This window comes from Phaenicophaeus curvirostris, chromosome 4 (assembly GCF_032191515.1).
Source record: "Phaenicophaeus curvirostris isolate KB17595 chromosome 4, BPBGC_Pcur_1.0, whole genome shotgun sequence".
In the NCBI taxonomy this organism is placed as follows: Eukaryota; Metazoa; Chordata; class Aves; order Cuculiformes; family Cuculidae; genus Phaenicophaeus; species Phaenicophaeus curvirostris.
Window position 1 is genome coordinate 54,016,520 of NC_091395.1, and position 14,248 is coordinate 54,030,767.

Sequence of the window (14,248 nt, forward strand, 5' to 3'; positions counted from 1 at the left end):
TGATTGCAAGGAAGATTAATGTTCTTTAAAATATTTTATGGGTGTTTGATGAAACAAACTGACAGAGTGAAGTGACTGACATACAAAAAGAAAATGTCACTGAGTACAAAACTTCATTGGGAACAAAAATGAGATAGTTATGAAACCTGTACTGAATTTGTAACTAGGTTCGGTGAGAGCTTGGTGGTTTAACATACAGTTAGGGGCAAACTAAATGGGCAACAGGAAAGGAAGGTGGTTGTAAAAGCAAGACTTCTTCAAGTGCTTTTCCTAGTACATTTTTATAGTACAAATGGTGAGAGGTCCTCAAAGACTCTTACACAAAATCCATTAAGTCAAACCATGACTGCTTTTCTTAGAAACCAGGGCAAAACATGCAGTTAGAAAACAGCCTTCATAGCTTCTGCAATCTGGTACCATCTGGCACGTGGTTTTGTAAAAGTCTGAGATTGTCTTCCAAACCACCCAGCGGCAAGACATAAAATAATTCTAATCTGAAAACACTGGACTGCATTTACAGAAGCTTTACTTCTCTTGCAGTGGGGAAAAAAAAAAAAGTCGCAGACAATTACTGTGCAATAACCTCTTGTCAGCGTTTGATAATAACTGTCTGGCTCAGAATTCTTTTTTCCCCCAGTTTCTGGTGTTGATATGCTGAAAGAGCAGTTACTTGGCAAAAGCTACAGTATTACTCTGTTAAATCTGCTCTGTAGGCAAGTCAAAACCATTACTGATAGCAGGACCTCTAATAAAGGCTGGCAGCTGTTAAGTGCCTGGGTATCCTGGAGTTAATGCTGCACCCCTCCCTGCCTGCTGCTGTGGATGGAGTATTGCATTCCCTTCCCATAGCTGATAAGCTTCCACTGCTCTGGTACTTAGGGTACTTCAGCTGAAGCAGAGTATTTCTGCCTTAAAGTATGCCTGGAGGTTCCAAGACTAGTGGTCAGATTTCTTAAAATATATTATTACTTTAAGATTTACTATTTTTTTAATTAAAAATTTTCTCTTTCTCTCTGCCTTTACAAAATAGATCTATAAAGACTTCTGTTTCTGTTCTTCTCCTCTTCCCTAGGGCTCAGGTTTCTCTTCCCCTCATTTATACTTCCATTACACTGCTTAATTAGTACATTCCTTCTAGCTTGCGGCTATTTGTCTTCATAATGCTTTAATACTGCTAGACTTCATTTTGATAAGCATCACTTGGGCATTGCTAGCCTCAGTCGTACAAGCTTAGTTTTGTTGTTCATGACACTATGAAGATTCCCCTACGCCTTAACTTCTTTGTTAGCTGTTTTCCTTCGAACATTGTGCTGAGCAGGGCCTGGGCAGCAGGTCCATGCTCCTAGACTACAGCAGCTCAGGGAAGTACTTTAGGTAGCCGTAGGGCTACCTGCATGATGCGAGTTTGAGACCAGATAGCAAATTCCTGGCATGTTTCCCAAATAACTTGATGAAGACACAGCTGAAGCCAGGTCAAAAACTGTATGTAATGTCCATGACAGACAACAGAAAAGCAGTAGAGATGCACTTTGAACTACCGTGACTGTAAAGAGAAGAAATTCCAGCTGCAAGGATACCATAAGCCATGCTCTTATTTCTGCTTGAGCTTAGTACCACACGTAATAGGTTTCATGCTTCAGCTATAATGCAGTTCACTTTTCTGCATCCAGACTGAACAGCCAGACCAGGTCTGGAGAGACCAAGTAACCAGTCACAGACAGAGCCACCGCACTCTCAGGCTGGGTTGTTAACTTTAATGGCAAGATGATACCTGCAGAGTATAAGCACAGCACAGAACAGCAGCAGCTCTGCATACACATACTGAAAATGCACCTGTGCAACTCATTACAGCCACACACCCAAACCAGGAGTGGCTCTTTTTATGCTGTTACAGCAACTCTGTTTTTTCCCTAGGGTTTAAATTATATGGTTATCTACACAAGGTTAATCGTCTTGCCGCAAAAGGCTCTTGTTTTCCTCTATGCGTAAGCCTTGGTCAACAAAAGGTGTCACTTTGAGACATGCAAGCACCTGAAAAGCATCAGCTATCAGACTGGTAAGCTCATTTTCTTAAGATGTAGGCACCTCTTGAACAAGTATTAACAATACTTTCTCTGGTGCAGTTCAAGACAGCTCTAATAAGGTTCTCTGTCATGTACACAATCTTTCTTTAGGACTCCTCTATTCCCCACAGCCCCTGCAAGCTTGTGTTACATTATGGTGTGATCTTGCCATTATATCAATAACTTTCAAATTACCTATTAGCAGCTTCCCAAGTATTAACAGCACCGATACTGATGGCAGTCATCAAACCTGTCTACTTAAATCTGTCTGCTTTTTTTTCAGCTTACATTTCTTCCACCTCAGTTCCATTGCTCTTGCAAGATCAGTTCTATCTTCCGACTTTTTGCTGTACACTATAAGTACTTTGTAGTTGTAGCCTTGACAGAAGGAATTAGGTAAAAGACTGTGAAATGTTTTGGTGAGAGAAGAGTGTTCTGGACAGACAGTAAGTTTATTCACACACCCACCATCTGGTCTTCTGCATTTCTGGAACTGAGTATAATTATCCGTTGAAAAAAAAAAGGATCCTTAAAATCGGCTGCTTTAAATAGGCTCACTCTCATTTTCAGATGGCTTTTGTCTTTCTTTTTTCTACCAAGTTCTTCAAGAAGAATTCACCTAGTTAAAAGGCAAAAACAAGCACCAAAATGATTTGTAGGTATTTCAATGAAATAAAGCAAAACAATACACATTCATATTTAATATGAGTATTCTATTCTACAACACAATTGTTCTTATCAATATTTTATAGTAATTAAATTCCACACAACAGCACTTCCAATACATACAGCAGGGATATGGAAAAAAAAAAAACCAAACCAGAGACAACCTCTCCATACCCAGAATCCTGATTTTCCCTATGTCTAATTTTATGTAATAGCTCTGCTTCTTTCTTCTTTCCAAGAGGGAAAGGTGAATTGATATAATTAAAAATTAATTCCTACTTCATGAACTACCATCAGCTTCTAGTGAAACCTGCTATAAATCTCGCTTGAGGTGGCATTAAAACAGTCTGAAATGCAAAGTGCCTCAGATAAGTCTTCTCTGCTCTCTCCTTAAGAAAAAGCAGGATGCTGGACCTACGCAACAGTTCCATTAATACCAGCTGCGACTCAATACGTTGTGCTTTCTCAGACAAAGCACTGCCATAGATGTGTCTAATTATTTTTAGGGCACTGTAAATAAACTCTGCCTAAAGCAACAAAATTACATCACAAACAACAAAGGGCTCCATTAAACCCTGAAGTGTCCAAGAGGCAGAATGTTAGGGAAAACTGCCTCATGCGTTAAATACAGCACAAACTAGGTTTGGCAAAGAATTAGCTCAAGCAGCTCGGCAATGGTACAAATACCAATGACGGTCATACTGGTGCATTTAGATCACCTACAGAAGATAGTAAGCATAAATATTTTTTTTCAAAACATGAAGACTATATGAGGTGCCCTTGAGCTGAGGTGGGCTTCGTTGCATATTACTTCACTCTTTTAATAATAAATAATAATAAAATAAAATAATAAAAAATTACATGCTAAAGAATACAATGCTTTTCAGTAATTTACCTGCTTTGTATGAGGAGCGCACTAAAGGCCCACTAGCAGTATAATGGAATCCAAGATCATTTCCTACTTTTTCCCAGTACTTAAATTTTTCCGGAGTTATGTACTCCTCAACCTGCATGAAAAGAATTGAGTTTGATCAGGTACTACTGCAAAGGAAATGGCATTAGCTAGCATGTAGTGGACAAGAAACACAGCTATATTGCAAGTTCAAAATTGTACACTCCAAAAATTTCAGCAGTCAAGTCACAAACTGAATTTTCTCTTTGATTTCTACCAAAAGAATGCATGTTATTTGCTTTTTGTATTTAGCTGAAAAGCTCGGAATTTTATTTCTAGTTGTTGCTTCATCAATTTTTTCACTCTGTTTTTGAATGGTCCTTTTGAGCAAACCTTTTTTTGTCCAAGTCACTTAAAAAAAAATACAATGGTCCTACAAATCTCTTCACTAACAGTTACTTCAGTGCAAGCACAGTAACAGAACAGAGACTCAAGCTCTGGACTGATTACAGAAATAGAAAATGGTCATTTCCCTAGCTGAAGTGAAACCATTATGGGAGAGTCTATGAGATAGTGAAGAGGAGCTGGCTTGAGGCATTATGTTTGAGACTCGTTTTCCAGAACCGTGCCTCAGCCCTCGTTGTCTCCCCAGCTAATGGTAGCAAGTGGCAGTAGGAAGTCTGCAGAATCATATAACAGTTTGGGTTGGAAAGGACCTTAAAGATCATCTAGTTCCAACCCTGCTGCCATGGGCAGGGACACGTCCCACTAGATCAGGCTGCCCAAGGCCCCATCCAGCCTGGCCTTGTAAGGGATCAGATGGTTGAGGTCATTTTTAGTGAAGAGTTCATAACAGATGAAAATCAGGTTAAACAAGGAAAGAAAATTTTCCCAACATCCGTAGTTAACGATGCGTATCAAGCCTCATTTTAGGAACAGGAAACTGGACTGTATAAGGTACAGATCATAATGCAGCCTGTAAATTAAAGACATTTTTACCTTTAGGTGACGTTTTGTTGGTTGCATGTACTGTCCTAGGGTCAAACAATCTACATCTGCTTCCCGCAATACTGCAAAACCAGAATTCCATGTTAGTGGCAGGATCACAAGGCATCGTCATCAATTAGGAAACACCCTCTTTCCAAGTCTGAACAGCACCTCAGGACGTTACAATCTACTCTCCAGCAACAGGAAATTGTAACCTCCACAAGCAGTAGCCGGTTACCTCATTCTGAGCCCCTTGCTCCTGCAAGACCTAAGCTGTCGAGTTTAAAGCTAGAGAGAACCCCATTGCACTGCACTTGCAGCAGAGATGGCATGCTCTTTTATCTTGCGTTTTCTCACTGTGTGTTTAGGTCAGGGCTTTCAGTTGACAAAAAAATGGATTTACATACATACACTTGGCACCTCTCCACTGTTTCAAGAGTTTTCATGGTGAAAAGATGGGAACAGATCTAAAGAGCTATAAACCTAGTGCCAACATCTTTTGCTAGTTTTACACACTTAATGATGTATGTTAGTTTTGATTCCTGCGGAACCTCATAAACTTTGTCAGCTAAAATTTGAGTACATACTAGAATCAATATACAGCAAATGAGCTGAGGTATTCTGCTTAGAGAGGGAAATCCAGACACTCGATAGTCAGCAAACCTGAAGAATTACGTTCGCTGCAGCTAGCAGGGTATTCTGAACAAAGGGATCGCTGAGGAATCAGATTGTGCGTGAACACCTCTATATATTGCCTGGCCACTTGGGCTGGTTGCCCCATGTCAAAAAAAGAAGGAAAGACCGTGTTTTGATTACATTACACTCATTGTTATCCTGGAATCTCTGTTTAGATTGATGTGGTTCTGCAAAGAAACTGGTTCTGTATCAGCACATTTACATGTTCTTTAAATCATATGCAGAGGAGGGAAGGGGGACAAAAATTAGAGTAAATGAGTTAATGTGGTTGGCAACATTTTGCTTCTGAATACGTCTGTGAATGTGGCCTGAAAACACATGGCATCAAATCTGGAATTTCATATTCTCATTGCTAAGATATGCCAGGTAGGAAGAATGGGAAAATCAGGAACTGTAATTTTATGGTCCAGATTGTGGGACAGCTGCGGGATAAACTAGACTATTGGTACGGCATTCTAAGCACGGCTTGCTGCACGCAAAATAAAGTACCAGGTAGACATTCTTTCACAATATGGAAGAAACACCATAGGCTTTATAAATTTTTTTCTTACAAGCACATTGCATTCACTTACCACTGTGAAATTTTCTCCTCTTAAAAACACATTTATATGAACTTTGCCCTATCAAAGTGATTTACATGCAGAGGCAAACCATCTTCCAACATGTAAAATTCATACCTGTGAATTTTAGCATGTATTTCAACACCAACTTACGTTTCATTGTTGAATAGACTTGTTCATCTCTCTCTCCTAGCCCCAACATGATGGAGGTTTTAGAAATGATGCCAGGCTTGACCTCTTTAGCGTGCTTCAGCACACGTACAGATTGCTCAAAGTTGGCTCGAGGATCACGGACCTTCCTGCTCATATTTTCAGCACAAGGGCAAAAAAAAAAAACCAAAAGATATGGAAGGGTGCAAAGAAGTTAGAGATGCCCCGAAAGGTACTGGCCCAAAGGCCAATGGCATCTTGGCTTGTATCAAAAATGGTGTGGCCATCAGGGCCAGGGAGGTTATTCTCCCTCTGTACTCAGCACTGGTGAGACCGCTCCTTGAATACTGTGTTCAGTTCTGGGCCCCTCACCACAAGAAGGATGTTGAGGCTCTGGAGCGATGAGACAAGAGTGATGAAGCTGGTGAAGGGGCTGGAGAACAAGTCTTACGAGGACCAGCTGAGAGAGCTGGGGTTGTTTTTAGCCTGGAGAAGAGGAGGCTGAGGGGAGACCTCATTGCTCTCTACAACTACCTGAAAGGAGGTTGTGGAGAGGAGGGAGCTGGCCTATTCTCCCAAGTGACAGGGGACAGGACAACGGGGAATGGCCTCAAGCTCCACCAGGGGAGGTTCAGACTGGATATGAGGAAGAAATTTTTCACAGAAAGGATCACTGGGCGCTGGCAGACGCTGCCCAGGGAAGTGGTTGAGTCCCCGCCCCTGGAGGTGTTTAAAAGACGGGTAGACGAGGTGCTCGGGGCCATGGTTTAGTGGCAGACAGGACCGGTGGGACTCGATGATCCTGGCGGTCTTTTCTAACCTAGTGATTCTACCAAAGATGCGTTCTGCCGGTTTGCACGAAGCGCAGAGCACCGGGAGGTCTCGGCTGCGCCCCCTGGCGGCGGGCGGCGGGCAGGGCGGCGGCGCGGGGCAGCCTGGGACCCCAAAGCCCCCCCAGCCCCGTTACACGTAGCCGTTCAGCGCTCACCCCTGTAATTCCGGCACCGTCTCCACGTTGTGGGCGTACACATCCAGCCCCGACAGCGCCACTTTCTCCACAGCTTTCAGGTCCCCTCGGAAGTCGGGAGTGAGGCATTCCACCAGGATTTTCGAATTCCTGAAAAGGAGAGGCTGGAAATGAACTCAGGTCACTGCTGCTAAAGCACTCAGTGTAGCAAAAGAACACACATAACTGGATAAATAATGTTCTGATTAGCAAAGTAAAGTTAATTCGGGATGCAATTCTAAACCAACAGATGCCTGCAAATGCTTGGATTACGACTCAGACAGAATGTCAGTTTAATTCCTGATTTCACAGATGCAAGCTGAAATAGAATGAAAGACAAATAAAGATAAAAGCAATTCCAACAGTCCCTTGCTAGTGATTTTTCATGTGTCTGTTGCAGGTTAACTCAATGTGAGTTCAATACCGTAGCTTTAGAACACGGAGAAGCTTTAATCCTGCCTGCTGGGATAAGACAGCTCTGTGTTATTGCCCTGGAATCTAATCTTGGTTCCCAGGAGCCAGATTTCAGCTCAGAAAGGCAGGTGGGGAAAACTGAAGGGACCTTTCAAGTCCCAGGACATACCGGATAAAGACTCCAACAAATTTATACAAATTAAATCTGCAGGTAGACAAGTATGCTAGCAAACAGCAGACGGGGCACCGACGCAGAGTGAAGATGGCACAGCCAGGGAAAGCAGGAATGTTCAATCCCATGCTTAGAAACAGCCAGTGTGGGAAAACACAAAGCAAACTGATCCCAGCTGAATGAGAAACCCAACTTTGTCTGTCACATAGTGACACCTGTTACCTAAATCCACTGTGTTTGAGCCCCACGTTTCAAGAACAAATATACCTCAAAAGCACACACTCATTTCCTGCCAGTTCAAAGCAATAATTCAGCGCTTCGCTTTAAATAAGCCTAAGCTAAATTGGAAATGCTTCCAAAGTCAAAATACTTCGGGGCCATTGTATGAGAAAGATGAAAAAGAGGTGAAAAAGGACACATAAGCTAAAGGCAGACTTTTGCATTTCCATGGACCCTGGAATAATCCAGCTAAAGGAAGTTTTTATCTATATGCAGTACACATTGTAAAGTTTTAATAGTTACAGTGACACATTAATTATATACCTTTCTTTCAGATGAGAGACTGTCTTTGCAAAGTGTTCCGCTCCACCGTCAGGCATATCTAGAAGCATTTCAATTATTCAGTTAACCTTTCTGTTCAAGAGATGTATTTATCTATTAGCAAAGCTACTGAAAAACTAGAGATTCAAATTCAAGCGCAAAATAATGAAGCTGTCAAACCCCAGACTTATCTTAGCGCTTATGCCAAAGGTTTACAACAGATATTCTACCAAGCCCTGTTCAAAGTCTAACAGCAGCCTTCATGTTTATTCACAATTTACTTGACTCTAGGTTCACTGCCAGCCTGAGCAGAGAATGGCTTTATCTTTTCATGGTTTTGGTTTGAGAAACAGTTCTATAAAACCTGAAATATATATATTATTGCTCTTTTATTGTAAGCCTCTTTGAAGCTACTGGACTTGCCACCAAGAAGACTGAACAGTCTTTACAATGGTTCTCACCTACGTGGTGTCACCACAGCAGAGCTACTACAACCGTACAAAAAGCCAGCTTTCAGTTTTGTTACACCTAGCATACTCCAGGTTTAGTTTTTGGAAGAAAGTCTGAAATAGTATTGTACATGAATGTTTATGCGGTATTTTTACTGATAGAACACTGAGCATATGTATGTATTCTGAAAAAAAAAAAGTTAAAACATTTACTAAAATGACAAAATTCGCTTCAGTAACAGTGTAACTTCTGTTACATTTCACCAAGAGACAAAGAAACACTAAGAGTGTGTAGAAACTTTCCAAAGCTTCAGCACTGTTGACTCCTTTAAAATAGTAATCCTCAACAATTATGCAGAGCAACAAATGTTTATCGAGGTCTGCTGTTATGTCCTTACCCCAGGAAAGACAGGTGAGAGCTTAGACTGGAAGAGGGGAGAGACAACATACTAACCATCTCTGTCCACAGACGTCAACACAACATAATCCAAGCCCCACTCAGCTATAGCCTTTGCTGTGTTGTACGGCTCCTCAGGATCCAGTGGAGGTGGATTTTTTGCTGTTTTTACTGAACAAAATCTGCAGCCTCTAGTGCATGTGTCACCCATCAGCTGAAATAAGAAAGACAATCCTACATTTACGTTGTACACATCACTATTGCTCAGCTGAGAAACGGCTGCATAAACTGGATCAGATAAATCCCAATAAAGCAAAAAACACTAGGACAGTGCTTCACTCTGAATTTCTTGTAATAAACCCACTCCACTAGAGTAGAAATCCAACAACACACTACAGACAGCTCAAACCCTAAAGGAATACTTACCATAATAGTAGCTGTAGCTGTAGCATATTCACCACCTCCCCAGCATTCTCCAATGTTGGGACAGCGTGCTTCTTCACATACCTAGAGTTAAAAGACAGTAATGTACTTGTCCTTTTTCAATGTTGTTACTGAAAATTATTATTATTAATCAATGCCAACAGTAGCCTACAAACGAAACATAATAGATGATAAATGCAGAGACAACAGATTTACATGTTGTTCTATGAGAAGTCAGCAGAACAGCTAGGAAGAGAAGAATTGTTTCCCAACATCGATTACCATTCTTTTCCTCTACTTTACAACTCCAAAACCTTATCAGCCACATAACTACCTTATTAATTAGCACAGATTTTCATTAACATTTTACATTTAAAAGCTGATAAAATGTTCAAAAAGTCTGTGATTCATCAAAGCATGATGAATTTCTTACTCCTTAGAAAAAGATAAAAAGCTCTCCATGCATACCCACCACTTTTTACAATCTAGAAGGTGTACTTAATGAAATATATATATTTCTAGAATTTATGTTCATGCAAAACATGTATGTGTCTACTAAATAGTGTGTGTCTCCATTAGAAACATAGCACCTCCTGAACCCTTGGGTGATATAAAACTCGCAAACCCTGGTATTTAAAAACACTGTAGGAAAACCATGAAATACTCTGTTTGATTTATCTTAATTCTTTATGGGTAATATTCGCTGCTGGCAAAAAGAATCAGCATCGGGCTTGGTTTCAGCACTGGAGATCATGCAAGACATGATTTCTACCTGTCCTCCACAGAGATATAATTTTCTATGTGTAAGAAATGCCTTATTTCTATACGAAGGCTTGGTTGGTACTAGATTTACCGTATGAAGATTTAAACTTCTCAAGGTATTCTTTAGTTTATTGTAGTTCTTTCCCACAGGAATCTTTGTTTTTAGCCAGGGAGGAAGTCGCAGCCTGAATAACATCAAGCAAACATAAACATTAATAAATTATTTACACAGTAAGCTTCCATTAATTTTATTGATCCATTTTAATTTGTGTGATCCCAACTAGGTAAATTTCCTTGAAAACAAACACAACTCAGCAGCCAGTAGTGACATCATTCATAGTCGTAACTGACTTGACTCTTCCATGTTCACCACCATCCCAGCATTCAAGAGTTTGTTGTCACTGGCAGGTTTAAAACTGTTAACTGTACTGGTGGGATTTAATGGTGCCACCCTGGGGACTGCAATAACTAATGGCAGCATACGTTACATGGCCTGCACAAAGGCTGATCAAATTTATAACTGGAATAGGAGGAATTTGACCTGGATGAAGGCATCGAGTGCACCCTTAGCAAGTTTGTGGACAACACTAAGCTGGGTGGAAGTGTTGATCTGCTGGAGGGTAGAGAAGCTCTGCAAAGGGATCTGAACAGGCTGGACCGCTGGGCTGAGTCAAATGGCATAAGGTTTAACAAGGCCAAATGCCGGGTCCTGCACTTGGGGCACAACAACCCTGTGCAGTGCTACAGACTAGGAGAAGTCTGTCTAGAAAGCTGCCTGGAGGAGAGGGACCTGGGGGTGTTGGTTGACAGTGACTGAACATGAGCCAGCAGTGTGCCCAGGTGCCCAAGAAGGCCAATGGCATCTTGGCTTGTATCAGAAACGGCGTGACCAGCAGGTCCAGGAAGGTTATCCTCCCTCTGTACTCAGCACTGGTGAGACCGCTCCTCGAATACTGTGTTCAGTTCTGGGCCCCTCACCATAAGAAGGATGTTGAGGTTCTGGAGCGAGTCCAGAGAAGAGCAACAAAGCTGGTGAGAGGGCTGGAGAACAGGCCTTATGAGGAGCGGCTGAGAGAGCTGGGGTTGTTTAGCCTGGAGAAGAGGAGGCTGAGGGGAGACCTCATTGCTCTCTACAACTACCTGAAAGGAGGTTGTAGAGAGGAGGGTGCTGGCCTCTTCTCCCAAGTGACAGGGGACAGGACAAGAGGGAATGGCCTCAAGCTCCACCAGGGGAGGTTCAGGCTGAACATTAGGAAAAAATTCTTTACAGAAAGGGTCACTGGGCACTGGAATAGGCTGCCCAGGGAGGTGGTTGAGTCACCTTCCCTGGAGGTGTTTAAGGCACGGGTGGACGAGGTGCTGAGGGATATGGTTTAGTGTTTGATAGGAACGGGTGGACTTGATGATCCGGTGGGTCTCTTCCAACCTGGTTATTCTGTGATTCTGTGAATTTAAGCATTTTTAAATTTGGCCTTCATTTTTTTGTTTTATTTTATCAAAAATATTTTTCAATAGTTTTTAACAAGTAATGTACGCTCACCTACTGATATTACGCCTGTAATTTAATACAGGCCGTGGAATATGTACTCAAATGAGAAAATACCACCGTTTCTTCATGTTTTGTTACATAACTGAAGTTGACAATGTAAATGCTTTTTCTTTCTTGAAGGATTATGAAATTACCAAGCCACTACAGCAGGTGAAATTAGCAAGCCAGTATAGCAGGATTTAATAAAAATACAGTTTATATATTTTGCAGTTAATACTAAACCTGCAAGATAGCGCACAGAAGCAATTATAGTAGTTTAAACTTACAGTTACCTTTCTCCTTTCTGACGCTTTAAGTTGCCTTTATACTCAGCCCATGTGCTCTTGTCGGACAGATCTCCAGAGACGAAATCCTGCAGGTCAGGTCCATTTTGCAGAAACTCTTTCTTTCCCTCTGGCAAAGACCCTGATGCTCGGTGCTGGTTACATACAGGGCTCTCCCACACCTACAAGAAGCAACACTAAAATCTATTGAATTACAAATGCACTAGCATTATATATGAAATAACTACTTGTCCTTTTGGTGGCTAATGTATGTAAACATATAGGCATCTTCTCAGTTGCTTTTCAGTTAACATATAACGTATAGCATCGGAACAAGCTGCCCAGGGAAGCGATGGAGTCACCTTCCCTAGAGGTGTTCAAAATACATCTAGACATGGCACTTCGGGACACAGTTTAGTAGGCACAGCAGTGCTGGGCTGACAGTTGGACTGGGTAATCTTAGAAGCCTTTTCCAACCGTAATGATTCCGTGATTCTATAATTCTCGGTTTGATGCCGTGAAAAGTCAAACTCAATAATCAATGCCAATTTGATAATTAAGTAGGTATTCTTTTAATAAATGGCATCATGGTACACAGGGGGTAACGCACCTCATGTATTCCACTGTTGAGGCTGGTTACATGACTTCTGTACTGGTTAAACATACATATTCATAGCAATTTAGCGTTTGATAGGAATGGTTGGACTCGATGATCCGGTGGGTCTCTTCCAACCTGGTTATTCTATGATTCTATGAATTCTGGGAAATACTTATTAAGCATACATATTCATACAGATTACGGTCCATCTTTTCTGGGAACTCATTATCATAGTTTATCACCCACTCCTGTATGCACATCACAGTTGCTTTCTGTCTTCAGAAGCCTCTGATGGCCTTCATCTTATCTCCTTTCTAATTGAGTCCTCTTCGGGAGCTCAGGTCTGTCTTTCATTCCTGCTGCCAGACTGTGCTTTCAATACTCAATTTGTTGTTCGTTTCAACTAGTAAACAGGCTAAACTCCTGTTACAACCACATTCTTTCTAACTGCAAGCTGGACATGATTTGATTGTTATTATTCTTATTAGTGCTTAAGCTAATTCATTCCCTTAACATAATAATTTATCCCTTCCTTAAATTTTAATCATGTCAAACAAGATATAAAACACAAGCTCCTCCAAAATACCTTCATATCAAACAACAGAATCATTTAGGTTGAAAAAGACCTCAAAGATCATCACGTCCAACTATAAACCTAACGTTTTCAAATCCACCAGTAAACCATGTCCCTAAGTACCACTTCTACCCTCCTTTAAAAAACCTCCAGGGATAGTGACTTCACCACCTCCCTGGGCAGCCTCTTCCAGTGCCTAAGAACCCTTGTTATGAATAAATTTTCAGAATCATAGACTAGTTTGGGTTGGAAGGGACCCTAATGATCACTCAGTTCCAGCCCCTCTGTGATGAACAGGGATGCCTCCCACTAGATCAGGCTGCCCAAGGCTCCATCCGAACTGGCCATGAACACCTCCAGGGAGTGGGCATCCACAGCTTCCCTGGGCTCACAAACCTCATTGTGAAGAATTTCTTCCTTCTGTCTAGCGTAAATCTGCCTCTCTCCAGTTTATACCTGTTGCTCCTAGTCCTATCACTACAAGCCTTTGTGAACAGTCCCTCCCCAGCTTTCCTGTAGGTTCAGGTACTGGAAGGTCGCTGTAAGGTCTTCCGGGAGCCTTCTCTTCTCCAGGCTGAACAACCCGAACTCTCTCTCAGCCTGTCCTCGTATGGGAGGTGCTCCAGCTCTCTCAGCATCCTTGTCGCCCTCCTCTGGACCCGTTCCCGCAGCTCCATATACTCACGCTGAGGATTCCAGAAGCCCTGATATCCAACCCGAGCCTCCCCTGGCGCAGCTTGAGGCCGTTCCCTCTCCTCCCACCCCCCGTTATGTGAAAGAAGAGCCGCCCAGGCGGCAGATCCCCCTCCCCTCAGCCTCTCTCTCCTCTCCCAGCATTCGCGCTCCGGCCCCTCCGCTCTGGGACACAAACAACGCGGCACGGGCTCAATTCGAGGGCTGCAAACCACCCCGAGACGCCGCCCCCCGGGCCTCCCACCTCCCCTCGAGCCCCGACTCACGCCTCGCCGGGGCCGCAGCAGCAGCCCCCGCAGCCGCCGCACCAGCGCCATGGCGACCCCGGCCCGCTCGACACGCTCGGCGCTCGGCCGGTCAGCCTCGGTCAGGCTCGGTCAACCTCGCCCCGCCC

General features: G+C 42.6%; 1 protein-coding gene across 1 annotated transcript; it reads right to left on the reverse strand.

The window, feature by feature from the left end:
- Positions 1-2,496: 2,496 nt before the first annotated feature.
- LIAS (lipoic acid synthetase) lies at positions 2,497-14,198 on the reverse strand. The gene is made up of 11 exons (XM_069856189.1): positions 14,121-14,198; positions 11,999-12,171; positions 10,269-10,362; positions 9,419-9,499; positions 9,050-9,206; positions 8,150-8,207; positions 7,003-7,131; positions 6,018-6,163; positions 4,621-4,691; positions 3,625-3,736; positions 2,497-2,682 (listed from the first exon to the last, which is right to left on the reverse strand). Exons 1-11 carry the CDS (start codon positions 14,169-14,171, stop codon positions 2,630-2,632), a joined length of 1,125 nt encoding a protein of 374 aa, XP_069712290.1. The 5' UTR covers positions 14,172-14,198; the 3' UTR covers positions 2,497-2,629.
- Positions 14,199-14,248: the final 50 nt, after the last annotated feature.

Bases quoted from the DNA above. Each gene is read 5' to 3' on its own strand.
- LIAS (XM_069856189.1), bottom strand. From the start codon at position 14,171: ATGGCGCTGGTGCGGCGGCTGCGGGGGCTGCTGCTGCGGCCCCGGCGA. The intron at 4,692-6,017 runs GTAAGTTGGTGT...CTGGTTTTGCAG, and splicing joins AGTCTATTCAACAATGAAAC to TATTGCGGGAAGCAGATGTA. The intron at 3,737-4,620 runs GTAAAAATGTCT...CTTTTCATGCAG, and splicing joins CAACAAAACGTCACCTAAAG to GTTGAGGAGTACATAACTCC.